The following is a 26,326-nucleotide window of genomic DNA, read 5'->3' on the forward strand; positions in this document are numbered from 1 at the left end:
GGACATTGGGGGGCACTGGGGATATGGGGGGCATGGAGGATATGGGGGGCATGGGGGATATGGGGGGATATAGAGGGATGGGGAGGGACAGGGGAGCTATGGGGGGACATGGGACCCCCCTCCACCCATGGGTGCCCCCCCACCCATGGGTGCCCCCCATCCCAGTGCCGTTCCAGGAGAGCCCCCAGTTCGCGGGGCGTCGCCGGGAGGGGGCACGGGGGCGCTGCCCTTGCCCCAGCGCCTGCTGCGGGCCAACAGCGACGCCGGGGCGGGGGGCCCGAGTGGGCCCTGCGGGGTCCCCCCGGCGCCCCCCGGCCCCCCGCGCCCCCACGGGCACCCTGCGCAGCGCCAGCAGCCCCCGCGGGGCCCGCGCCCGCTCCCCTCCCGCGGCCGGCACCCCCGAGGAGCCCCGCAGGCAGCCCCGCGGGAGGCCCAGGTATGGGGGGGGGGGGCAGGGGGGACATGGGGGTGATGGGGGCGATGGGGACAGTGGGGTGATGGGGATGACGGGGGTGATGGGGATGAGGGAGATGAGGGGGATGAGGAGGAGGATGGAGATGAGGATGATGGAGACAATGGGGATGATGGGGATGATGGAGATGAGGATGATGAAGATGATGGGGATGATGGAGATGATAAGGATGAGGATGATGGGGACAATGGGGATGATGGAGATGATGGGGATGATGTGGATGATGGAGGCAATGAGGATAACGAGGATGATGGGGGTGATGGGGAAGATGGAGACAATGAGACTGACGGGGATGATGGAGATGATTAGGATGATGAAGATGATGGGGATGATGGAGACGACAGGGGTGATGGAGAATATGAGGATGAGGATGATGGGGACAATGGGGATGATGGAGACGATGGAGATGACGAGGATGATGGAGACAGTGAGGATGATGAGGATAATGAAGATGATGGGGATGGTGGAGATGATGAGGATGATGGGGATGATGGGCACAGTGGAGATGATGGAGACCATAGGGATGATGGGGATGATGGGGATGACGGAGACAATGGGGATGATTGTCTGGAGACAATGGAGATGATAGAGACGATGGGGATGATGGTGACAATGGAGATGATGGGGATGATGAGGATGATGGAGCTGATGAGGATGAGGGAGATGATGGGGCCGATGGGGACAAGGATGTTGAGGATGATGGGAACAAATGGCGATGATGAGGATGTTGGCGATGGTGGGGATGATGGGGATGATAGAAGTGATGGGGATGATGGGGACAATGGGGATGGTGGGGATATGGGGGATGATGGAGATGATGGGGATGATGGAGGACGATGGGGATGATGGGATAATAGAAATGATGAGGATATTGGGGTTGGTGGAGACCATGGGGATGATGGAGATGAGGTGATGGGGGTGATGGAGATGATAGAAATGATGGGGACAATGGGGATGATGGAGGCGATGAGGATATTGGGGATGATGGAGATGATGGAGATGATGGAGATGATGGGGATGATGGAGTAGATGATGATCATGATGACGGAGATCATAGAAATGATGGGGACAATGGGGATGATGGAGATGATGGAGATAATAAGGATGATGGAGATAATGGTGGGGATGATGAGGATATTGGGGACGATGGGGATGATGGGGATGATGGAGATGAGGTGATGGGGACGATGGAGATGATGGGGATGATGGAGACGATAGAAATGATGGGGACAATGAGGATGACAGAGGTGATGAGGATATTGGGGATGATGGAGATGATGGGGACGATGGAGACGATGAGGATGATGGGGACGATGCGGCCGACGGGGCCGCTGTGGGGCGGACGCCAACGGGGCCGCCGGCGCTGACGGGCCCCCCTGGTGCCCCCGCAGCTCGAGCGGGGGTGGCCGTGAGCCGGGCGCCCCCGGGGGCTCGCTGGGCCCGCGGGGCGTGAAGCGCAAGCTGTACTCGGCCGTGCCCGGCCGCTCCTTCCTGGCCGTGCGGCCCTACCAGGCGCAGGGCGAGGGCGAGCTCTCGCTCAGCAAGGGCGAGCGCATCAAGGGTAGGTGGGGGGCGCGGCGGGGTGGGGGCACCCAGGGGTGTATGGGGGGAGGGTGGGTGCCCAACGCCCGGGTGCGTGCGTTGGGTCGGGGGTTGGATGCCCCTAGGACCATTTTGGGTGGGTGTTGGGTGACCTGGGTGCATTTTGGGTGGGCGTTGGGTGACCCGGAGATATTTTGGGTGACCTGGGTGCATTTTGGGTGGGCGTTGGGTGCCCCGACACATGGGTGCGTGCGTTGGGTTGGGTGTTGGGTCCATTTTTAGGGTGAATTTTAGGTCCATTTGGGGTGGATGTTGGGTGACCTGGGTGCATTTTGGGTGGGCATTGGGTGACCTGGAGATATTTTGGGTGACCTGGGTGCATTTTGGGTGGGCGTTGGGTGCCCCAACACCCAGGTGCATGCATTGGGTTAGGTGTTGGGTGCCCCTAGGGCCATTTTGGGTGGATGTTGGGTGGCCCTGGTCCATTTTGGGTGGATGTTGGGTGCCCCTAGGTCGATTTTGGGTGAACATTGGGTGACCTGGGTGCATTTTGGGTGACCTGGGTCCATTTTGGGTGGGTGTTGGGCAACCTGGGTGCATTTTGGGTGGACGTTGGGTGCCCAACGCCCGGGTGCGTGCGTTGGGTTGGGTGTTGGGTGCGCCTGGGGCCATTTTGGGTGGGTGTTGGGTGACCTGGGTGCATTTTGGGTGGGCGTTGGGTGCCCCAACAGCTGGGTGCATGCATTGGGTTGGGTGTTGGGTGCCCCTAGGGCCATTTTGGGTGGATGTTGGGTGGCCCTAGGTCCATTTTGGGTGGATGTTGGGTGCCCCTGGGTCGATTTTGGGTGAACATTGGGTGACCTGGGTGCATTTTGGGTGGACCTGGGTCCATTTTGGGTGGGTGTTGTGTGACCTGGGTGCATTTTGGGTGGGCGTTGGGTGCCCCAACACCTGGGTGTATGCATTGGGTTGGGTGTTGGGAGCCCCTGGTTGCATTTTGGGTGGACGTTGGGTGCCCCTTGGTCCATTTTGGGTGCACATTGGGTGACCTGGGTGCATTTTGGGTGGACGTTGGGTGCCCCTCGGTCCATTTTGGGTGCACGTTGGGTGACCTGGGTGCATTTTGGGTGGACGTTGGGCAGCCTGGGTGCATTTTGGGTGGGCATTGGGTGCCCCAACAGCTGAGTGCATGCATGTTGGGTTGGGTGTTGGGTGCCCCGGGTCCATTTTGGGTGGATCTTGGGTGCCCCTGGGTGCATTTTGGGTGCCCCCGGGTGCATTTTGGGTGGGCATTGGGTGCCCCTGGGTCCATTCTGTGGGTTTTTGGGTGCCCTGGGCACTTGGGTCCGTTTTGGGGGAACGACCCTGGGTGCTTGGGTGCATGCAGTGGGGTGGGGGGATTTAGGGGTGTGGGGAGGGGGTTAGGGGTGCGGGGGGGGTCTGGGGGTGCTGTGCCCCCCCCCAACCCCCCCCCCCGTCTTTTTTCCACAGTGCTCAGCGTGGGCGAGGGGGGTTCTGGGAGGGGCAGGCGCGGGGCCGCGTGGGCTGGTTCCCCTCCGAGTGCGTCGAGGAGGTGCCCGCGCGCACCCCCGAAGGCAAGGCAGGTACGGCCCCACAACCCCCCCCCCCCCCAAAAAAAACAACCCCGGACCCCTAAATGGGACCCATAGGGAAGGGGACGTGGGGGGCAAAACCTAGAGCCTGAACGGGACCCCCAAACGGGACCCCCAACCTTGCCCCCCCCCCCCCCAAATGGGACCCCAAACTTTTGCCCCCAAATGGGACCCATCGCCTGGGGGGGGGGGTCCCCAAAACGGAGCCCTGCATGAGACCCCCCCCCCAATATGTGCCCCCTCCCCCAACGGAACCCCCCACCCCCCAATTCCTCCCTCCCGTAAAACACCCCCAGAGCCCCCAAACTGCCCCAAACTCCCCCCATTTTGGGCTGCCCCCCCGCCCCTCTCCCCGGATCCACCCCCCCAGTTTGGGGGTGCCGGGGCCCCCCCGACCCCGGTGCCCCCCCCCCCCAGAGAGCCGCAGCGACAAAGCCAAGCGCCTCTTCCGCCACTACACCGTGGGCTCCTACGACAGCTTCGACGCCCCCAGGTGAGGCCCCCCCGCACCCCAAAACCCCCCAGCCCTCCCCAGGACCCTCCCCAACCCCGAGTCCCCCCCCACTTGTCCCCAAAACGCCCCAAATCAGCCCCATAAGCCATGAAATCGCCCCCAAATGCTCCCCACAAGTCTCAATGCCCCCCCCCCCCCCCCCAAAGTGTCCCCCAACCCCAAATCCCCCCAAATTCACCCCAAATCCTCCAAAATGCTCCCACCCCCCAAGAGCTTCAGCCCTCCCAAATCCCCCTATGCCCCCAAATCCCCTTAAATCGCCCCAAACACCCCCAGGATGTCCCAAGTCCCCCCAGCACCCCCAAAACCCCAAATCACTGCTAAATCCCCCCAGAACAGCCCCAAACCCCCAACCCCACCCAAAACACCCCAAATGCCCCCAAAACACCCCAAATGCCCCCAAAACGCCCCAAATGCCCCCAAAATGCCCCAAATCCCCCCAAAGAGTCCGAATCCACCAAAATCCACCCAAAACGCTTCAAATCCCCAAACGTCCCCAGTCTCCTGGAAACGCCCCGAAGCTCCTCAAACCTCCCTAAATGCACCCAGAACGCCCCAAATTTACCCCAAAGTCCCCAAATCTACCGAAAGCACCCCAAATCCGCCTAAGACGTCCCAAATCCACCCAAATCACCCCAAGTTCCCCCAAACCCTCCAAATCCACCCACTCTAAATGCCCCCAAACACCCCAAAACCTTGAAGTTCACCCAAAGTCAGTTCACCCAAAGTCCCCCAAACAATCCAAAACGCCCTAAATCCCCCAAAAAGCACCAAAACCACTCCGAATCCCCCCAAATCCCCCAAATCCTCTCCAAGCACCCCAAATCCCCCTAAATCACGCCAAAACATCGCAATTTTCCCCAAACCCTCCAAACCCCTCCAACCGCCCCCAATGCCCCCAAACCACCCCAAATGGCCCCAATCCACCCCAAACGCCCCAAATCCCCCCAAATTCCCCCCCAAGCACTCTACAAGGCCTAAATCCTCCATAATCCACCCCAAATCCTTCATAATCCACCCCAAATCCTCCGTAATCCACCCCAAACACCCCAAATCCACCCCAAACACCCCAAATCCGCCCCAAACACCCCAAATCCGCCCCAAACACCCCAAGTCCCCCCTTACCCCCTCAAAACACCCCAAATCCCCTCAAAATGCCCCAAATCCCTCAAAAGACCCCAAACCCACCCAAACCAACCCAAACGCCCCAAGTCCCCTCAGAACACCCCAAATGCCCCCGATCACCCCAAATCCCCCACCCCACCCCTCCCTGTGCCCCTCCCCCTCCGGCTGTGGGGGAGGGGCTCCCCTGGGTCCTGTCCTGGTTCCTCCCCCCCCCGCCCCCCCATGTCCCTCCCCTCCCCCACCCCACCCCCTCCCCGTCCCACTTTGGCGGCTTCGGGGCGCGGCGGCGGCTTCGGGGCGCTGGGGGGGGGCCGGGGGCACCCATGGGTGCTGTGGGACCCCCCGGCCGGCGCCATGGGGCCGGAGGAGCCGGGGTGAGTTGGGGGGCTGGGGGGGAGGGGGAGGGGGGCAGCTGGGGGGGCTGGGGCGGTTATGGGGCAATTGCATGGGGGGCAGTTATGGGGCCGGAGGGGTCTGTGGGGCGGCTGCTTGTGGGGCGCTGTGGGGCTGGGGGGGCAGTTGTGGGGCTGGGGGTCTACGGGCAGCTGCTTGGGGGTGTTACGGGGCTGGGGGGCAGTTATGGGGCTGGGGGGGCAGTTATGGGGCTGGGGGGGCAGTTGTGGGGCTGGGGGATCTATGGGGCAGCTGCTTGTGGGTGTTATGGGGCAGTTATGGGGCAGGAGGGTCTATGGGGCAGCTGCTTGTGGGGCTGGGGGGCAGTTATGGGGCTGGGGGACCTATGGGGCAGCTGCTTGTGGGGCTGGGGGGCAGTTATGGGGCTGGGGGGTCTATGGGGCAGTTGCTTGTGGGGGCCAGGGGGGCAGTTATGGGGCTGGGGGGTAATTGCTTGGCTGGGGGGCAGTTGGGCTGTGGGGCTGGGGGATCTGTGGGGCAGGAGCTTATGGGGCAGTTGTGGGGCTGGGGGGGGGGCACTTGTGCAGGTTGGGGGGGATTTGGGGGCTGGGGGCCACGGGGTGGTCGTGGGGCAGCCGGGGGGGGGCTGCGTGTGAGTGCGTGTGCGTGTGCCCCACACGCGTGTGCCGTCCCGTGTCCCCGTGCACGCGCGCGGCACCGGGTGTCCTCGTGCGAATCCCTCGTGTGTATCCCCGTGCAAATCCCCGCGCAACCCCTTGTGTAAATCCCTCGTGCGAAGCATCGTGCAAAAACCCTCGTGCAAAACGGCCGTGCAGATCCCCGTGCGAAACCCTCGTGCAAATCATTCGTGCAAACCCCTCGTGCAAAACCATTGTGTAAATCCCCGTGCAAATCCCCATGTGCAAATACCCTCGTGCAAATCCCTGTGCACATCCCCGTGCAAAATCCCCGTGCAAATCCCCGTGCAAATCCCCGTGCGAGCCCTTGTGCCACGATAGGGTCGCGGTGCTGGATTTTGGGTGCTCAGGGTGCATTTTAGGGTGCCCCAGTGGTGCTGAACTGGGTGCTGGTGCCGTACTGGTGCCACACTGGTGCTGTACTGGTGCTGTATTGGGTATTGTGAGGGTGCTGGAGCTGTACTGGTGTCGTACTGGTGCCATACTGGTGCCATACTGGTGCTGTGAGAGTGCTGGAGCTGTACTGGTGCTGTACTGGGTGCTGTACTGGGTGCTGTACTGGGTGTTGGAGCTGTACTGGTTCCATACTGGGTGCTGTACTGGTGCTGCACTGGTATTGTTCTGGGGTGCTGATGCTGTACTGGTGCTGTACTGGTATTGTTCTGGGGGTGCTGGTGCTGTACTGGTGCTGTACTGGTGTTCTGGAGGTGCTGTACTGGTGCCACACTGGGTGCCATGCTGGGTGCTGATGCTCTACTGGTCCCTTACTGGTGTTGTACTGGTCTCTCACTGAGTGCCATACTGATGCCATGCTGGTCCTAGGCAGGTCCTGTACTGGTCCCATACTGGTCCATACTGGTCCCACACTAGGTGCCATACTGGTGCCAGACCGGTCCCATACTGGGTGCTGTACTGGTGCCATGCTTGTCCTGTACTTGTCCTGTACATGTCCCATACTGGTCCCATACTGGTCCTGTACTGGTCCCACACCAGTCCCATACTGGTCCCACACCAGTCCCACCCACGTCCTGTACCAATCCCATACTGGTCTCACCCCAGTCCCATACTGGTCCCTCCCCAGGCGTGTGTCCCCCCTCTCCCCCCTTCCCCCACTCCCATACTGGTCCCACACCAGGTGCCATCCCAGTCCCCTACTGGTCCCATCCTAGTTAGCCCCCAGTCCCATCCCAGTCCCCTACCGGTCCCATCCTAGTTCCCCCCAGTCCCATCCCAGTCCCATACTGGTCCCATACTGGTCCCATCTCATTCCCGTACTGGTGCTACACCAGTCCCACACCAGTCCCCTACTGGTCCCATACTGGTCCCCCCAGTCCCCCCCAGTGCCCTCCCCATTCCCCCTGGTTCCATACTGCTCCCATCCCAGTCCCCCCAGTTCCATACTGGTCCCACCCCAGTCCCCTCCAGTCCCATTCCAGTCTCCCCCCAGTCCCATACTGGTCTCCCCCCAGTCCCATACTGGTCCCATACCAGGCCCATCCCTGTCCCCTGCTGGTCCCGCCCCCAGTCCTCCGAAGTCCCATCCCAGTTCCCCCCAGTCCCCTACTGGTCCCATACCAGTCTCCCCCCAGTTCCCCCAGTCCCCTACTGGTCCCATACCAGTCCCCCCCAGACAGCCCCCTGAGTACGCCCTAGTACCATACTGGTCCCATACCAGTCCCCCCAGTCCCATACTGGTCCCACCCCAGTCCCACCCAGCCCCCCCCCCAGTAGCCCCCAGTACCATACTCGTCCCATCCCAGTCCCCCCCAGTCCCATCCCAGTTCCCCCCAGTCCCTCCATGTCCCCTCCCAGCCCCCCAACAGTCCCCTAGGGGTCCCCCCCAGTCCCCTCCTGGTCCCAACCCAGCCCCCCAGTCCCATACTGGTCCCCCCCAGTCCCCCACAGTCAACCCCCATCCCAGCCCCAGTCCTTCCCCAGTCCCTCCCCATTCCCCCCTGTCCCCTCCTGGTCCCATCCCAGCCCCCCCAAGACCTCCCCCAGTCCCTTACTGGTCCCATCCCAGCCCCCCAGTCCCCTACTGGTCCCCCCCCAGTCCCATATTGGTCCCATCCCAGTCTCCCCCCAGTCCCTTGCTGGTCCCCTCCCATCCCCCCAGTCCCCCCCCAGTCCCCTACTGGTCCTCCCCCCAATTCCTTACTGGTCCCATCCCAGCCCCCCAGTCCCTTACTGGTCCTCTCCCATCCCATCCCCCCCAGTCCCTTACTGGTCCCATCCCAGCCCCCCCAATCCCCTACTGGTCCCATCCCAGCCCCCCAGTCCCATACTGGTCCCATCCCAGTCTCCCCCCAGTCCCTCCCAGTCCCCTCCCATCCCCCCCATCCCCCCCAGTCCCTTACTGGTCCCCCCCCCAATCCCTTACTGGTCCCATCCCAGCCCCCCCAGTCCCTTACTGGTCCTCTCCCATCCCCCCCAGTCCCTTTCTGGTCCCCCCCCAATCCCTTACTGGTCCCATCCCAGCCCCCCCAGTCCCCTACTGGTCCTCTCCCACCCCCCAGTCCCTTACTGGTCCTCTCCCACCTCCCCAGTCCCTTACTGGTCCCATCCCAGCCCCAGTCCCTTACTGGTCCCATCCCAGCCCCCCAGTCCCCTACTGGTCCCCCCCAATCCCTTACTGGTCCCATCCCAGCCCCCCAGTCCCTTACTGGTCCTCTCCCATCCCCCCCATCCCCCCCCAGTCCCTTACTGGTCCCATCCCAGCCCCCCCAGTCCCTTACTGGTCCTCTCCCATCCCCCCCAGTCCCTTACTGGTCCCATCCCATCCCCCCCCAGTCCCTTACTGGTCCCATCCCAGCCCCCCAATCCCCTACTGGTCCTCTCCCATCCCCCCCCAGTCCCATACTGGTCCCATCCCAGCCCCCCAGTCCCTTGCTGGTCCTCTCCCATCCCCCCCATCCCCCCCCAATTCCTTACTGGTCCCATCCCAGCCCCCCCAGTCCCCTACTGGTCCTCTCCCATCCCCCCCAGTCCCTTACTGGTCCCATCCCAGCCCCCCAGTCCCCTACTGGTCCCCCCCAGTCCCTTACCGGTCCCATCCCGGTGCCCCCCCCCCGCCCCCCCCTCCCCCCCCGCCGTACGCGAGCGGCGCAGCGGCCGCGGGCGGCGTCGTCGCGGGGCGGCGCGGGGCGGGGGGGGGGGGGAAGGGAAGGGGGGGGGGGGGATGCGGCAGAGCCCCCGGCAGCGCCATGGCCCGGCGGGGCGCGCCCCCCGCCGCCCCCCCGCGCTCTCCTCCAGCTGGCCCGCGCTGGGCCCGCGCCGCCGCAGCGTCTGGTACATCTACAGGTACGGGGGGGGGCAAAGGGGGCGGGGGGGGGCGGCAGAGCCCGACCCCCGCCCCCCGAGGTACGCGGGGGCCCGGACCTGTCCCCCCTCCCCGCCTCCCCTCCCCTCTTGCACGCTCGGTGTTCCCACCCCCCCCCCCCATCTGCCCAGCCCCCCCCCCCCCCTGCGCCGTGTCACCCCCCTCCTCTATGTCCCCCCCCCTCCTTCATGTCCCCCCCCCCATATCCCCCCCATATCCCCCCGTGTCCCCCCCATGTCCCCCCCATATCCCCCCATGTCCCCCCCATATCCCCCATGTCCCCCCCTCCTCTATGTCCCCCCCTCCTTCATGTCCCCCCCCATGTCCCCCCATGTCCCCCCCATATCCCCCCGTGTCCCCCCATATCCCCCCATGTCCCCCCCATGTCCCCTCCATGTCCCCCCCAAGTTGTCCCCCCCCCATGTCGTCCCCTTTTATCGCCCCCCCCATCTGTCCCCCACGTTGTGTCCCCATATTGTGCCCCCCACGTTGCCCCCTATGTTGTCCCCCCATGTTGTCCCCCCCCGTTGTCCCCTATGTTATCCCCCCCACGCTGTGTCCCCATATTGTGCCCCCCCCATTGCCCCCATATTATCCCCCCAAGTTGTCCCCCCCCATGTTGTGTCCCCCCTTGTCCCCCCACTTCGTCCCTCCCAAGTTGTCCCCTATGTTGCCCCCCCCATATTGCCCCCCCTTGCCCCTTATGTCATCCCCTATGTTGTCCCCCCCCGTGTTGCCCCCCCCACTTTGCCCCCCCCCCCATGTTGTCCCCCTATGTTATGCCCCCCCCCAAGTTGTCCCCCCCCCGTCCCCTACGTTGTGCCCCCCCCGTACCGTCCCCTATCTTGTCCCACCGCTAGCTTGTGTCCCCCCACGTTGTGCCCCCCCCCGCTCTATGCTGCCCCCCCGGCTCTATGTTGTCCCTCTGCTATGTTGCCCCCCCCCCCCCCATATTGTGCCCCCCCCCGGCTGTTTCTGTCACTGTTGTTTGGGTCGTGGGGGGGGGGGGGGGGACGGGGTGACATGGGGGGGGGGGCATGGGGATGTGGGGGGGCATGGGGATGTGGGGGGCATGGGGATGGGGGGGGCATGGGGATGTGGGGGGGCATGGGGACATTGGGGGGCATGGGGATGTGGGGGGCATGGGGACATGGGGGGGGGGCATGGGGATGTGGGGGGGCATGGGGACATGGGGGGGCATGGGGACATGGGGGGGGCATGGGGATGGGGGGGCATGGGGATGTGGGGGGGGCATGGGGACATGGGGGGGCATGGGGACATTGGGGGGCATGGGGATGTGGGGGGGGCATGGGGATGGGGGGGCATGGGGATATGGGGGGGGGGCATGGGGATGTGGGGGGGCATGGGGACATGGGGGGGCATGGGGACATTGGGGGGCATGGGGATGGGGGGGCATGGGGATGGGGGGGCATGGGGATATGGGGGGGCATGGGGACATTGGGGGGGCATGGGGATGTGGGGGCATGGGGATATGGGGGGGCATGGGGATATGGGGGGGCATGGGGATATGGGGGGGGGCATGGGGATATGGGGGGGGCATGGGGATATGGGGGGCATGGGGATATGGGGGGGGCATGGGGATGTGGGGGGCATGGGGATGGGGGGGGCATGGGGATGTGGGGGGCATAGGGGCATGGGGGGGGCATGAGGCATGGGGATGGGGGGTGCATGGGGACATGCATGGGACATTGGGGGGACGTGTGTGCACGTGGGGACACGGGGGGACGCTGGGGGGGCGTGGGGACTTGTAGGGGGGCTGGGCTGTGCGTGCACGTGGGGACATGGGGGGCACAACAATGGGGGGGGGGGGGCAGGCCATTCACCCACCCTGGGATGTGCCTGGGGACATGGGGACACGCGTGGGGACGTGGGGACAGGGCCACGCGTGTGCATGGGGGCACACGGGGGGGGGGGGGGGGGGGCGTGCGTGGGGACACGGCTGGGCAGGCACGTGGGGACGTGGGGACACGCGTGGGGACGTGCGTGGGGACGGGGGGACACGTGTGGGGTCATGGGGACATGCACGGGGACATGGGGACGTGCGTGGGGACAGGGGGACACACATGGGGTCGTGGGGACACGCGTGGGGACATGGCTGTGCATGCACGTGGGGACACGGGGACGTGGGGACACACGTGGGGACATGGGGACACATGTGGGGACATGGGGACGTGCACGGGGACACGGGGATGCATGGGGACGTGGGGATGCATGGGGACGTGGGGACACGCGTGGGGACATGGGGACGTGCATGGGGACACGGGGACATGCACGGGGACGTGGGGACGCGTGGGGACACGCGTGGGGACATGCATGGGGACATGGGGACATGCGTGGGGACATGGGGACGTGTGTGGGGACACGGGGACATGCACGGGGACATGGGGACGTGCGTGGGGACATGGGGACGTGCGTGGGGACATGGGGACGTGCGTGGGGACACGGGGACATGCACGGGGACATGGGGACGTGCGTGGGGACATGGGGACGTGCGTGGGGACATGGGGACGTGCGTGGGGACATGGGGACGTGTGTGGGGACACGGGGACATGCACGGGGACATGGGGACGTGCGTGGGGACATGGGGACGTGCGTGGGGACACGGGGACATGCACGGGGACATGGGGACGTGCGTGGGGACATGGGGACACGCGTGGGGACATGGGGACGTGCGTGGGGACATGGGGACACGCGTGGGGACGTGGCTGCGCATGCACGTGGGGACACGGGGACGTGGGGACACGTGTGGGGACACCAGGGGACCTGTGACGCTGTCACACGCGTGGGGCGTGTGCGAGTGTGCGTGTGCACGCGGGGACGGGGACCGGGGGGGGGGGGGGGGTGGACACCCTGGGGACATTGAGTCACCTCGTGTCACCCTCTGTGTCCCCCCCATGTCCCCCCCCCCACCCCGTGTCCCCCGTGCATGTCCCCACGCCCCCCCGTGTGTATGTCCCCATATACCCCATGTCCCCGTATCCCCCATGTCCCCCCGTGCCCCCCGTGTCCCCCCATGTCCCCGTGTCCCCCCCATGTCCCCGTGTCCCCCCGTGTCCCCCCCCCGTGTCCCCCCCAGTGATTACATCATTAAGGAGAAGACGGTTTTGCTGCAGAAGAAGGACAACGAGGGCTTCGGCTTCCGTCCTGCGGGGGCCAAGGGTGAGTGGGGGGTCCTGGGGGGGGGGTCCTGGGGCTTTTGGGGGGGGTATCGGGGCTTTTTGGGGGGTCCTGGGGCTTTTGGGGAGGGTCTTGGGGCTTTTCGGGGGGATCCTGGGGCTTTTTGGAGGGTCTCGGGGCGGCTTTGAGGGTCCCTGGGGGGGCTTTGAGGGTCCTGGAGGGGTCTGGGGGCTTTGAGGTGTTTTGGGGGTCTGGGGTTGTCTCAGAGGGGTCTGGGGGGGGCTTGGGGGGTCCTTAAGGGGTTATGGGGGGGGAGGTTGGGGGTCTTTGAGGGGTCCTGGGGCTTTTAGGGGGTCTGGAGGGGGGGTTGGGGGATCCCTGGAGGGACCTTGGGGGTCTGGGGGAGCTTTAGGGGGTCTGGGGGGATTTGGGGGTGTCTGGGGGGGGGGGACGTGGAGGGGTCTGGGGGTGTCCCAGGGGGGCTTGGGGGAGAGTTGGGGGGTCCCTGGGCGAGGGTCTGGGTGCCAATGGAGCACTGAGGGGGGTCCTGGTGATGGGGGATGCTTGGGGGGGTCAGGGTGTATGGGTGGGGGGCGGTGGGGGTGACCCCGCCCCCCCCACAGCGCAGACCCCCATCGAGGAGTTCACGCCCACCCCGGCCTTCCCGGCCCTGCAGTACCTGGAGTCGGTGGACGAGGGCGGCGTCGCCTGGCGGGCCGGGCTGCGCATGGGTGACTTCCTCATCGAGGTGTGCACGAGTGTGCACGAGCGCCTGCACGCGTGCACGAACACCCACGAGCGCGCACGAGCACGCACGAGCACCTGCACGCATGCACGAGCGTGCACACGCTCGCAGCAGGTCTGCCTCCTGCTTGCAAACTGCAGGCTTGTGGGATGCTGAGCACACGCGTGTGCAGCTTGGGAATGCATGTGCTTGCATCCACGTGTGAGTACATTTGTGTGTGCGTGTGTGCATCCGCACGCATGCGTTTGTGTGCATGTGTGGTGCGTGTGCAATGCCTGTGTCAGTGTGCGCATATTTGCGTGCATGTGCACCCATTTGTGTGCATGCATCTACGTCCTTGTGCATGCACGTGCATGCTTTAGTCATGCACATGCATGTGCACACAAGCACCCCTATGCATTTGCAGCACCTGCCTTTTGCACGCACGCATTTCACGGGTTTGCAAACCCTTACATGTGTCTGCGTGCATTGATTAACATGCATGCATTTTGCATGCATGCACATCCGTCTGCTTGCGTGCCCATCCACTTGCATGGGTCAAGTCTGGTGCATGTACTTGCACACCTGTGCAGTCACGTGCATGTATTTGCTTGCGTCTGAATTCATGTGCACGCATTTGCAGCTGTGTTTGCACTGCACAATTCTGTGCATGTACTTGCACATGCATGCATTCATGTTTTTGCATGTGTTTGCATTCACCCGTCTGTGTGCATTTGTTCGCACGCACACACTGTTGGTGCATCCGTGTGCATGCACGTGCACTTCTGTGAATACATGCACCTGGGTTTGCATGTGTGCAAGCATTTGCTCTGTGCGCATTTTTTGTTTGCCGCATGTTCATTACTGCAAATGCATCTGCAAACGTGTGCTGCTGTATGCATGCACGTGCACCACATGCATCTGTGAGCACATTTGTGTGTGCATTTGCAGTGCATACATTTACGTGCATGCAGGTGCAGGTACATGCATATATGCATCTGCATGTGTTAGTGCTCACATCTGTGCTTGCACACTTGCTGATGTGCATTTGTAATGTGCATGCAGTTGCACACATGCTCATTCACAGGCAAACGCCTGCATGTGTGCAGCCTTGTGCATGAGCTTACAGCACGTGCATCTGTGTGCAAGGACTTGCAGGGTGTGTGCATGCACCCATACATGCATTCAAAAGTGCATACATTTCCGCGTGTATACTCGCAGCTGTGTGCATGCACTAGCAGCTGTGTGCATTCACATGCACACACCTCCACATCCATACAGCTGTGCATAGATTTGCATCGCCTGCACTTGCAGCTGTGTGCATCCACGTCCATGCATCTCTACATGCGTGCAGCCATGTGCTCATTTGCATAATGTTCATGTGCTTGTATGTGCTTGCATGTGCAAACATCCGTGTATATGAGTATCCATGCACATGCAGACATGCACGCACGCATGAGCATGTACTTGCATGTGCATGCACTTGTGGGCACAGACATTCCCACACATGAATCCGCAGCACATGCATTTGTGAGCATGCACTTGCAGCTGCATGCACCTGCATGCATGTGTCTCTGAGTGCATGCAGGCATGCCTGTATTTGCAGCATGCTTATCTCTCTGCATGCACTTGCACTTGCCTGTATTCAAGTGCATGCAGTTGCAGCATGTGCATCTGGGGGCATGCACTTGTAGGCACACACCTTGACATGCATGTGTCTGCACATGTGTGCAGCCACGCATGCTTCTGCAGCACGTGCATCTCTTCACACACTTGCCCTCTTTCAGGCGCATGCAACTGCAGCACGCATCTGTGCATACACGTGTAGGTGTTGTTTTTGCACGCATGCACCTCCACATGTGTGCAGCTATCTGTGTGCTTGCTGCATGTCCATTTGTGTGCATGCACTTGCAAGCTTGCACCTCCATGTGCATGCAGCAATGCACGCAATTGCAGCACACACCTTTGTGTGTGCACACTTGCAAGGGCATGCACTCACACACATGCATATCTGTGTGCACCAATGCATGCAAGAGCAGCATGTGTTCCTGTGTGCATGCACTCAAAGGCGCGTGCACTCTGTTTCATTCACTGCCTTGTGCTTGCAACAATGCATGCAGTCGCAGCACATGCATTTGCGTGGGGATACTTGCAGATGCATACACTTGTGTGCACACGTCTCTGTGTGCAGCAATGCATGCAGTCACAGCGTGTGCATCAGCGTGCATTCACTTGCAGGTGTGTGCACACTCCTAAGCATGCATCCCGTGTGCGCACCCATGCATGTAGCTGTAGCACATGCATTTGTGAGAGCGTGCATTTCTGTGTATGCACTCATGTGCACGCACCCCCATTGGCATGCAGCGATGCGTGTGATCACAGCATGCACATTCATGCACACACCCACACGCACATGCACCGGTGTGTGCATGCAGCAACGCATGCAATTGCAGCGTGTGTGTTTGCATGCACAACCAGGCGCATGCGCTCACTTGCAGGCATCTACACGTGCATGCAGCAACTCATGCAATTGCGCTATGTGGATTTGTGCGCATGCACATGCAGGTGCATGCAGCCATGTGTATGCAACTGCTTTTGTGTCCAGCATTGCACACGATCACAACACATGCATCTGCATGCATGCACTAGCAGGTGCATCTCACATGCATCTCCCCATGCTTGCAGCAACGCACGCGAATGCAGCAGGTGCGTGCATGTGCATGCACATGCAGGTGCACACATCTCTGTGTGCATGCAGCAGTGCGCGCAATTGCAGCACATACGAGCGCGCGCATGCACCAGCACGTGCATACACTCACGTGCATGCATCTCCACGTGCATGCAGCAACACGCGCAGCTCCAGCACGTGCATTCGCACGCACGCGTTAGCACAAGCAGCCGTTCGCGCGCGTGCAAGGCGTGAGCGTGCCCCCTTGCAGGTGAACGGGCAGAACGTGGTGAAGGTCGGGCACCGCCAGGTGGTCAACATGATCCGGCAGGGGGGAACAGCCTGGTGCTCAAGGTCGTCATGGTGACGCGGCACCCCGAGGCCCCGGAGGGCCCCCGCCGAAGGGGTACCCCCCCCCCAAAAAAATGGGATGGGGGGGGGGGCAGCCAGAGGGACCCCCCTTTTGGGGGTGGGGGGACCCGATAGCTGGGGAGGGGGAGGAGAAAAATGGGGGTGTTTGACGGGGTCCTGGGGGGGGGGGGCAAAAATTGGGGGGTCCCTGGTATTTTTGATTTGGGGGAGTCTTGGGGGGGCTCAATATTTTAGGGTGGGGGGAGACCTCAAAATTGGGGTGCTTGGGGAGGGGGCAGCGTCTGGGATGTGGGGGGGGGGAAATGGGGCTCCAAGGGGGGTCCCCAATAGTTTGGGGTAAGGGGGGACCCCAAAAGCTGGGGTTTTTTGGGGGGGTCCCCAATGGTTTGGGATGGGGGGTCCTGAAATGGGGGTGGATGGGGGGGGTCCTGAAATGGGGGTGGATGGGGGGGGGGGTCCTGAAATGGGGGTACATGGGGGGGCACCCAGGGGACATGGGGGACCCATTGGGGAGGCGATCCCCAAAAATTGAGTCTGGGGGGGGGGGGAGTGCCAAAACTGAGGACGAAGCAAGGTTCTTGCGGGGGGGCACCCCAAAATCTGGCTCAATGGGGGGGGGACCCCCAAAATTTGGGTCTATGGGGGGGACCCCAAAGTTTGCGTCCATGGGGGGGGACACCCAAAAATGTGGGCCCATTGGGGGGGGTCCCCAACAGTGGGGATATGGGGGGGGCACCCCTATAACTTGGGTTATGGGGGCGGGCCCCGACACGGGGTTAACGGGGGGGTGCCTGATATGGGGGTCCCCTGACTCCCCCCCCCCCCCCCCCAGCGGCCCCCCCCAGCCCCGGCGCCTCCCGGCCCCGGCCATTTCCCTGCGCTCCAAGTCCATGACCTCGGAGCTGGAGGAGATGGGTGAGGGGGGGGTCAGGGGGGGGGGGGGCTTTGGGGGGGGGCCTTAAGGGGCTTGGGGGGTGGGGAGGGGCTTTGGGGGTGATTAAGGGACTTTGGGTTTTTTTTTGGGGGGGGGTCCCTGAAGGGGTTGGGGGGGGGGGGTAGGGGTACTGGGGGTACTGGGGGTGCTGGGGGGGGGTATGGGGGGCTTTAGGGGGGCTATGGGGGGTCCTGGGGGGCTTTAGGGGGGCTATGGGGGGTCCTGGGGGCTTTAAGGGGGTCTGGGGGTCCGGGGGGGTCTGGGGGTTCCCTAAATGAAATTTGGGGGGGGGGGGTCACTGGGGGGGTGGAGGGTGCTTGAGGGGGGGCTTTGGGGGGTGTCCCTAAGGGAACTGGGGGGGGGGGGGGGTCCCTTGGATTTATGGGGGGGGGGCAAGGGGGGGGTGTGGGGAGGGTCCCAGGGGGTTTCGGGGAGGGGGCATTAAGGGGGGGGGGGGGGGGGGGGGCTGCATCGCTGACTTCTGACCTTTGCTCTCTGCCCCCCCCCGCCGGCGGCGGCACAGTGGAGAAGGGTGAGTGGGGGGGGGGGGGCACTGGGGGGAGGGTCTTGGGGTGTCCCCCCCCCACAGACCCCCCCCCCCCCTTAACATGCCCCCCCCATTCTGGGACCCCCCCCCCCATGACCCGAAAGGTGCCCCCCCCCCCCACACACACGGGGGGGGGTTCCCCGTGCCCCCCCCCCCCCCCAGCCCCCCTGTGCCCCCCCCCCCCCCCCCCGTAACGTCCTCTCGTGTCTCCCCCAGTCTCTCCCTGGAAGAAGCGCGCCGGTGAGTGGGGCCCTCGCACACGCCTCGCACACGCCTCGCACACGCCTCGCACACGCCTCGCACACGCCTCGCACGCGCCTCGCACACTCGCCACACCCCCCGTTGCACACCCATCGCACCCTCCCCACGCCTCCGGCTCACGCGGGCGCTCGCGCGCCCCGTTGCACGCTCATTGCACACTCATCGCCCCCCCCCCCCGTGTGCAGCTCGCACGGGTCTTGCACGCCCACCGAACGCTCGTGCAACGCCTGTGCGAGGGCCTTGCACGCCCGCCGCACCCCCATGCGCTGCCGTGGGGGCTGCTGCACCCATTGCACCACCCCCCCCCAGCACCCATTGCACACCCACTGCACACCCACTGCACACCCATTGCACACCCACTGCACCCATTGCACACCCCCCAGCACCCATTGCACACCCACTGCACACCCATTGCACACCCACTGCACACCCATTGCACACCCCTCAGCACCCATTGCACACCCCTCAGCACCCATTGCACACCCACTGCACACCCATTGCACACCCCTCAGCACCCATTGCACACCCCCAGCACCCATTGCACACCCACTGCACACCCATTGCCCCCCCAGCACCCATTGCCCCCTAGCACCCATCGTGCCCCCCCCAGCACCCTTTGCACCTAAGCACCCACTGCCCCCCCAGCACCCATTGCACCCCCCCAGCACCCCCCCCCAGCACCCATTACAACCCCCCAGTACCCATCACCCCCCAGCACCCATTACACCCCCCAGCACCCCCAGCACCCATTACACCCCCAGCACCCACTGCCCCCCCAGCACCCATCACCCCCCGGCACCCATCCCACCCATCCCCCCCAGCACCCATTGCACCCTCCCAGTACCCGTCACCCCCCAGCACCCATTACACCCCCCAGCACCCATCACCCCCCAGCACCCCCCAGCACCCATTACACCCCCCAGCACCCATTACACCCCACCCAGCACCCATCACCCCCTAGCACCCAGCACTCATCAGCCCCAGCACCCATTACACCCCCAACACCCCCCCAGCACCCATCGCCTCCCAGCACCCATCGCCCCCCAGAGCCCATTACACCCCCCAGCACCCATTAAACCCCCCAGCACCCACTGCCCCCCCCAGCACCCATCGCCCCCCCTCTCCGCAGAGTACGAGCCGGCGTCGGCCACGGAGAAGAAGCGCACGGTGTACCAGATGGCGCTGAGTGAGGGACACCCCGGGGTGCCCCCCCGTGTCACCTGGGTGCCCCCCCCCATCACCTGGGTGCCCCCCCCCAATGTCACCTGGGTGCCCCCCCAATGTCACCTGAGTCCCCCCATCACCTGGGTGCCCCCCAATGTCACCTGGGTGCCCCCCCATCACCTGGGTGCCCCCCTAATGTCACCTGGGTGCCCCCCCCATCACCTGGGTGCCCCCCATCACCTGGGTGCCCCCCCAGTGTCACCTGGGTGCCCCCCCATCACCTGGGTGCCCCCCAATGTCACCTGGGTGCCCCCCCCAGTGCCACCTGGGTGCCCCCCAATGTCACCTGGGTCCCCCCATCACCTGGGTGCCCCCTAATGTCACCTGGGTGCCCCCATCACCTGGGTGCCCCCCATCACCTGGGTGCCCCCCCCAATGTCACCTGGGTGCCCCCCATCACCTGGGTGCCCCCCCAATGTCAGCTGGGTGCCCCCCATCACCTGGGTGCCCCCTAATGTCACCTGGGTGCCCCCCCCAGTGTCACCTGGGTGCCCCCCCTTTGACCCCTGGGTCCCCCCCTTGTCCCCCCCCCTTGTCACCTGCCCCCCTTGTCCCCCTGGGCCCCCCCTTGTCACCCGCCCCCCCCCCACCTCGTCCCCATGGGCCCCCCTTGTCACTTGCCCCCCCCTTGTCCCCCTTGTCCCCTTACCCCCCATTTGCCCCCCCTTGTCACCAGTGTCCCCCGGCAGGGGGGTGGCAGGGGGAGCCCCACCCCCCAGGGTGACACTGGGTGCCCCCCCCCCCCCGATGTGTGTCCCCCCCCCCCCCCAGACAAACTGGACGAGATCCTGGCGGCGGCGCAGCAAAGCATCAGCGCGGGGGAGGGGCCGGGCGCCCCCCTGCCCCCCTGGGCAAAACGCGCCCCAAGGCGTTCTTCGGGCCTGAGGTGGGTGGGGGGCACCCAAGGGTGGGGGAGGGGCACCCAAGGGCTGGGAGGGGCACCCAAGGGTTGAGGGGGAGGGGGGCACCCAAAGGTCTGGAGGGGCAGCCAAGGGTCGGGGGGGGGCACCCAAAGACCTGGGGGGGCACCCAAGGGTTGGGGGGGGGCACCCAAAGGCCTGGAGGGGGGCACCCAAGGGTGGGGGGCACCCAAGGGCTGGGGGGGCACCCAAGGGTTGGGGGGGGCACCCAAAGGCCTGGAGGGGGGCACCCAAGGGTGGGGGGGGGCACCCAAGGGCTGGGGGGGCACCCAAGGGCTGGGGAGGCACCCAAGGACCGGGGGGGGGGGGGGGGGCACCCAAGGGTGGGGGGGGCACCCAAGGGGGGGGGGACACCCAAGGGACTGGAGGGGGCACCCAAAGGCCTGGGGGGGGGCACCCAAGGGCCTGGGGGGTGGCACCCAAGGGCCTCGGGCCCATGGGGATGGGGGCTTGGGTGCTTTTGGGGGTGGGGGGCAGATTCCTGGGGGGTGGGGGGGCGCTTTGAGCTTTGGGTGCCCTTTGGGGGGGGGTCTTGGGTGCCCATGGGGGGGGGGTTCTGGGTGCTTTGGGGTCTTGAGGAGGGGGTCTTGGGTGCTCTGGGTGGGGGGCACCCATGTGTCTGGGACCCTTGGGTGGGGGCCTTGGGTGCTTTTTGGGGGGGGGGGCACTTGGACCTTTGGGTGCCTTTTGGGGGGGGGGGGGGGGGGGCTCTTGGGTGATGCTTGGGTGGGGGCACCCAAATCTCTGGGTCACCCGGAGGGGGAAATCCCCTGGGTGTTGGGTGCCCGGGGGGGTCTCCTGATGCATCCCCCCCCCCCGCCCCGTCCCCGTCCCCCCTCCAGGCGCCCTTCGAGCCGCACCGCATGGGGCCGGGGGCTACGACCGCCCCTTCCTGCCCCCCGGGCCCCCCACGGCCTCATGCTGCGCCAGAAATCCATCGGTGAGTGGGGGGGGGCACCCCAAGACCCCCCCCCAGCCCCCCCCCAGACCCTGCCCCCCCCAGACCCCTGAGACCCTCCTCAGACGCCCTGGGACCCCCCCCCCACCCCAAGCCCTTTGCATGCACCCCTATGGTGGGTGGGTGGGTGCTGGGACCCACCCCCCCCCCCCAAAATATTTGACCCCCTCCCAAAATATTTGACACCCCCCCCCATGCATGCACCCCTATTGTAGGTGGGTTCTGGCCCCCCCCCCAAATTCCTGAGATCCCCCTCCCCCATGGGGGTGGGCGCTGGGCCCCCCCCGACCCCTGTCCCCCCCCAATGCATGCACCCCTATGGAATTGGGTGCTGGGACCCCCCACAGCCCCCTGAGACCCCCCCCCCCCCCCCCCAGTGCATGAACCCCTATGCAATGTGGGTGCTGGGACCCCCCCCAAAAAAATAGCCCCCCCCCCCAGTGCATGCAACTCTGTGGAGTTGGGTGCTGGGACCCCCTCCCAGACCCCTGGGACTCCCCCCCAGACCCCTGACCCCCCCCCCCCAATGCATGCACCCCTATAGAATTAGGTGCTGGGACCCCCCAGACCCCTGTAACCCCCCCAAAGCCCTGGGACCCCCCCCCCAGACCCCTGGGACCCCCCAGACCCCCGGGACCCCCAGATCCCTCCCCCCAGCGCATGTATCCCTATGGAATATGGTGCTGGGACCCCCCAAATCCCTGGGACCCCCCCCCAGAGCCCTGGGACTCCCCCCAGACCCCTGGGACCCCCCAGAGCCCTGGGACCCCCCCCAGAGCCCTGGGACCCCCCCAGACCCTTGTTACACCCCCCCCTGCCCCCCCCCCCCCCCCCAGCATGCACCCCTATACATGTTATGAGCTGGGTCCCCCCCCCTCGTGTCCCTCCCCCCCCAGTCTTTACCCCCCAATATTTTTGAGGGGGGGGGGGGGGGGGATCGTGACCAGGGGGTGCCCCCTGTGTGTGTCCCCCCCCCCCCCCAGGCGCCGCCGAGGACGACAAACCCTTCCTGGCCCCCCCAGCGGCAAATTCAGCCGCAGCCTCTCGGTGCCGGGCTCCGACGACATCCCCCCCCCCCCCGACCACCTCCCCCCGGAACCCCCTTACAGCACCCCCCGGCACCCATGGGTGCCACCGGCCGCGGCCCCGCCGGGGGGGGGCCCTGGCGCCTCTACAACCTCCAAAGCCGGGGGGCCCCGGCCCCGGAGGTGGCGGTGGAGGCGGCGGGGGGGGCCGGGGGGGGCCCCCCCAAACCTTTGCGCCGCAAGGGCCCGCTGGTGAAGCAGACGAAGGTGGAGGAAGGCGGCGGGGGGGGCGCGCCGGGGGGGCGAGAAGAGCTCCATCGCCATCCCCACCATCGTGGTCAAGGCCCCCTCCACCAGCAGCAGCGGCCGCAGCAGCCGGGGCAGCAGCGTGGAAGCCGAGGGGGCCCCCCCAGGCCCGGGGGGGCCAACGAAAGCGGGGCGTCCCCCCTTCCTCCGGCGGCCCCCCGCCTCCGTCTCCCGGCTCCGCCGGTGCCCCCACCCGCCGCCGGCGGCCCCCCAGTTGGATTTCACCTCCCAGTTCGGGGCCGCGCTGGTGGGGGCGGCCAGGCGGGAGCGCGAGTGGCCCGGGGAGGCGTCGAGGAGGCGCTCGGCGCTCTTCCTCTCCACCGAGGAAGAGGAGGAAGGCGCCGGGGGGGCCCCGGCTCGGTGGGCGCCCCCGCCTGCGCCACTCCAAGAGCATCGACGAGGGGATGTTCGCCGCCGACGCCTTCCCCCGCGGGGTTACCGGGGGGGGTAAAGGGGGCCGGCAGCGCCTTCAGCAGCGTGCCGGGGCACCCCGCTGCGGCACCCATGCACGCGGCGGCACCCATGCACGCGGCCGCAGCGGGGCTGCACCCCGGGGCTGCGCCGCTGCACGGCGGCGCCCGGGCATGCACGGCGCGCCCTCGCCCGTGCACGGCGCGGGCTCGCCCATGCACGGCGCGGGCTCGCCGGTGCACCCCGGCGCGGCGGCGCCCATGCACGGCGGCGCCTCGACGCCCATGCACGGCGGCGGCGGCGCTGCAGCGCTGCGCTCGGGCGCCGGCTTGCACGCCGCGCCGGGTTGCAAGGGGCTGGCGGCGCTGCAGGCGGCCACCATGCCGCTGCAAGCCGGGGCCGTGTCGCTGCAAGCCGGGCTGGCGCCGCTGCAGCCGGGGCTGGCGCCGCTGCAAGGCGGCGTGCCGCTGCCCTCGGGGGCGGCCTCGCTGCAGTCGGGGCTGGCGGCGCTGCAGTCGGGCTTGGGGCCGCTGCAAGCGGGCTTGGGGCCGCTGCAGCCGGGCTTGGCCTCGCTGCAGGCGGGCGCCTTGGCCTTGCAGCCGGGGCTGGCGCCCTTGCAAGCCGGCGCCCTGGCCTTGCAACCCAACCTCGCCTCGCTGCAGGCCCTGCAGGCCGGCACGCTGCCCTTGCCGGCGGGCGCCTCCAAGGCGGCGCCGTTGCAAGCGGCGCCGGCGCCGTTGCAGAGCGGGCGCTGCAAGGCGGGCGTTGCAAGCCGGGGCGGCGGCCTTGCAAGCGGCGCCCCTCCGCTCCCCAAAGCCGCCCCCGCCGGCCCCCCGGGCGGAACCCCCCGGCGCTCCAGCCGCCCCCCGTCGCCCGCCGAGCCGTGGCTGGCGGCGGGGGCACCGAGGCTCGCTTGGAGCTGCGGGTGCGCTTCGCCGAGGCGGGGGGGCTGCTGGCCTTGCCCCCCCCGGCCCCCTCGGTGGACGGGGACGAGGAGCTGCTGCTGGCCGAGCCCCTGCCGCCCCCCTGGAATTTTCCAACAGCTTCGAGGCGGCGGAGAGCGCCGCCCCCGTGGGCGACTCGACGGCCTCCAGCCTCACCTCCTACGACAGCGAGGTGGCCACCCTCACCCAGGCGGTGGCCGAGCCCCGCCGGGGGGGCGGCCTCGTCACCGCCGTGCCCCCGAGGGGACCGAGGCGGTGACCGACTCGGGCATCGAGGAGGTGGACAGCCGCAGCAGCAGCGACCACCCCCCGAAAGCGCCGAGCCCCCCGGCCTTCGCCGCCCTCCTGGAGGGCCCCGAGCGAGCCAGGGCGAGGGGGCGCCCCCGGGGGGGCCGGGGCCGGGGAGGGGGGGGGAGGAGGGGGAGCCCCCCCCCCACATCCCCTCCGCCGGCCCCCCCGCCGCTCGCCCACGCTGCCCTGGGAGGAGGCCGGGCGCAGCGGCGGGGGTGGCCCCGGGGGCGGCGAGGCCGGCTACGGGGCGGAGAGGAGGAGCGGAGCGCTGGGGAGGCACAGGTAGGTGGGGAGCCCGCCGCCCCCCCCCCCCAAAAGTCGCTGCATGGGTGCGTGGGGGCGTTGCAGCGCGGGGCTCGTTGCGTCCTTGCAGCCGGTGCGGCCAGCACCCGCTGCACGGCAAAAGCTGTTGCATGGATGCACGGGGTCGTTGCAGCATGGGACTTGTTGCGTTCCCACAGCCGTTGCATCCGGCACCCGTTTGCGCTGCAAAAGTCGTTGCACGGATGCCCAGGATCATTGCGGCGCAGGACTCATTGCATCCCTGCAGCCGGCACCCATTGCACACCAAACATCGTTGCATGGGCACACGGGGGTGCTGCAGCGCGGGACTCGTTGCATCCTAGCAGCCGTTGCTGCAGTCACACATTGCACCATAAAAGTTGTTGCATGGGCGTGTGGTGTCGTCTCATCGCGGGACTCGTTGCATTCCAGCAGCCGTTGCACACCAAAAGTTGTTGCATGGATGCTCAGTGTCATTGCAGCACGGCACCCACTGCATCCCAGTACCCATTGCACCCCAACACCCATTGCATCCCAGTACCAACAGCAGCCAGCACTCGTTGCACCCCAACACCCGCTGCACCCAGCATCCATTGCATCCCAAAAGCTGTTGCACAGATGTGTGGCGTCATTGCAGCACAGCACCCATTGCACCCAGCACCCGTTGCATGGCCACGTTGTTGCAGTGCACCAACAACCACTGCATCCCACTGCATGGCTGTGCTGTTGTGTTGTAAACCAGCAACTGTTGCATCCCAGCACCTGTTGCATGGCTGTGCTGTTGCATTGCAGCCCAGCACCCATTGCACCCAGCACCCCTTGCACACCTGCACCCATTTCATGGCCGTAGTGTTGCATGGCACCCATTGCATCCAGTACCCATTACACTCAGCACCCACTGTGCTGTTGCGTTGCAATCCAACACCTCTCACATCCCAGCACCCATTTCTTGCATGTGCTGTTGCTTTGCAGTGAGCACCCATTGCACCCAATACCCATTGCACCTAGCACCCATTGCACCCAGCACCCCAACACCCATTGCATGGCCGTGCTGTTGCATTGCAGTCCAACACCCATTGCATATCAGCACCCATTGCACCCAGCACCCATTGCATGGCCGTGCTGTTGCATTGCAGTCCAAAACCCCTTGCATATCAGCACCCATTGCACCCAGCACCCATTGCATGGCCATGCTGTTGCATTGCAGTCCAACACCCATTGCATATCAGCACCCATTGCACCCAGCACCCATTGCATGGCCATGCTGTTGCATGGCAACCCAGCACCCATTGCACCCAGCACCCATTGCATGGCCACGTTGCAGCCTTGCACCCTACACCCCCTGCACGCCTGCACCACCCCCAACTCACCCCCTCCTTTCCTCCCCCCACAGGCTCCCCGACGCCACCACCCCCTCCCCGCCCACCCCCAAGCCCCCCACCGCCCTCTTCCCCAACTGGCCGCCCCCAAGCCCCCGGGGGCCGGGGGGGCTGGACGTGCGCCCCCGTTACGCCGCGCCCCCAGCCCCGCCACCCTGCCCAGCGAGCGCCGCGGCAGCCCCGCGCCTCGCCCGGCCTCGCTGCCCACCCTCCCCAGCGGCCCCCTTTACGCCGGCCTCCTGGAGCTGCGGGGGCCCCGGCGCTTTCGGCGAGCTGCCCCCACCCGCTCGCTCTCGCCCACCCGC

The 26,326-nt window shown here is 65.9% G+C and overlaps 1 protein-coding gene and 1 long non-coding RNA gene across 2 annotated transcripts in view; both read left to right on the forward strand.

The window, feature by feature from the left end:
* The window catches only part of LOC106049625 (SH3 and multiple ankyrin repeat domains protein 1), a 42,599-nt gene that overhangs the window by 12,716 nt on the left and 3,557 nt on the right, over positions 1-26,326 (forward strand). The window contains 23 exon segments of the mRNA XM_066989435.1: positions 166-204; positions 207-280; positions 282-436; positions 1,864-2,033; positions 3,506-3,517; positions 3,520-3,618; positions 4,045-4,120; positions 12,735-12,817; positions 13,399-13,523; positions 16,439-16,493; positions 16,496-16,572; positions 17,373-17,454; positions 18,237-18,260; positions 19,411-19,467; positions 20,277-20,342; positions 20,345-20,391; positions 21,268-21,365; positions 22,367-23,072; positions 23,074-23,700; positions 23,703-24,150; positions 24,153-24,324; positions 25,181-25,262; positions 26,036-26,324. Of these exon segments, the coding sequence (XP_066845536.1) occupies positions 166-204; positions 207-280; positions 282-436; positions 1,864-2,033; positions 3,506-3,517; positions 3,520-3,618; positions 4,045-4,120; positions 12,735-12,817; positions 13,399-13,523; positions 16,439-16,493; positions 16,496-16,572; positions 17,373-17,454; positions 18,237-18,260; positions 19,411-19,467; positions 20,277-20,342; positions 20,345-20,391; positions 21,268-21,365; positions 22,367-23,072; positions 23,074-23,700; positions 23,703-24,150; positions 24,153-24,324; positions 25,181-25,262; positions 26,036-26,324 (3,663 nt within the window).
* Positions 24,525-25,034, forward strand: LOC136789355 (uncharacterized). The gene is made up of 2 exons (XR_010828165.1): positions 24,525-24,642; positions 24,822-25,034. It is a non-coding gene; the product is annotated as an uncharacterized lncRNA (long non-coding RNA).

Source organism: Anser cygnoides, unplaced genomic scaffold (assembly GCF_040182565.1).
Source record: "Anser cygnoides isolate HZ-2024a breed goose unplaced genomic scaffold, Taihu_goose_T2T_genome scaffold_44_1, whole genome shotgun sequence".
Lineage (NCBI taxonomy): Eukaryota > Metazoa > Chordata > Aves > Anseriformes > Anatidae > Anser > Anser cygnoides.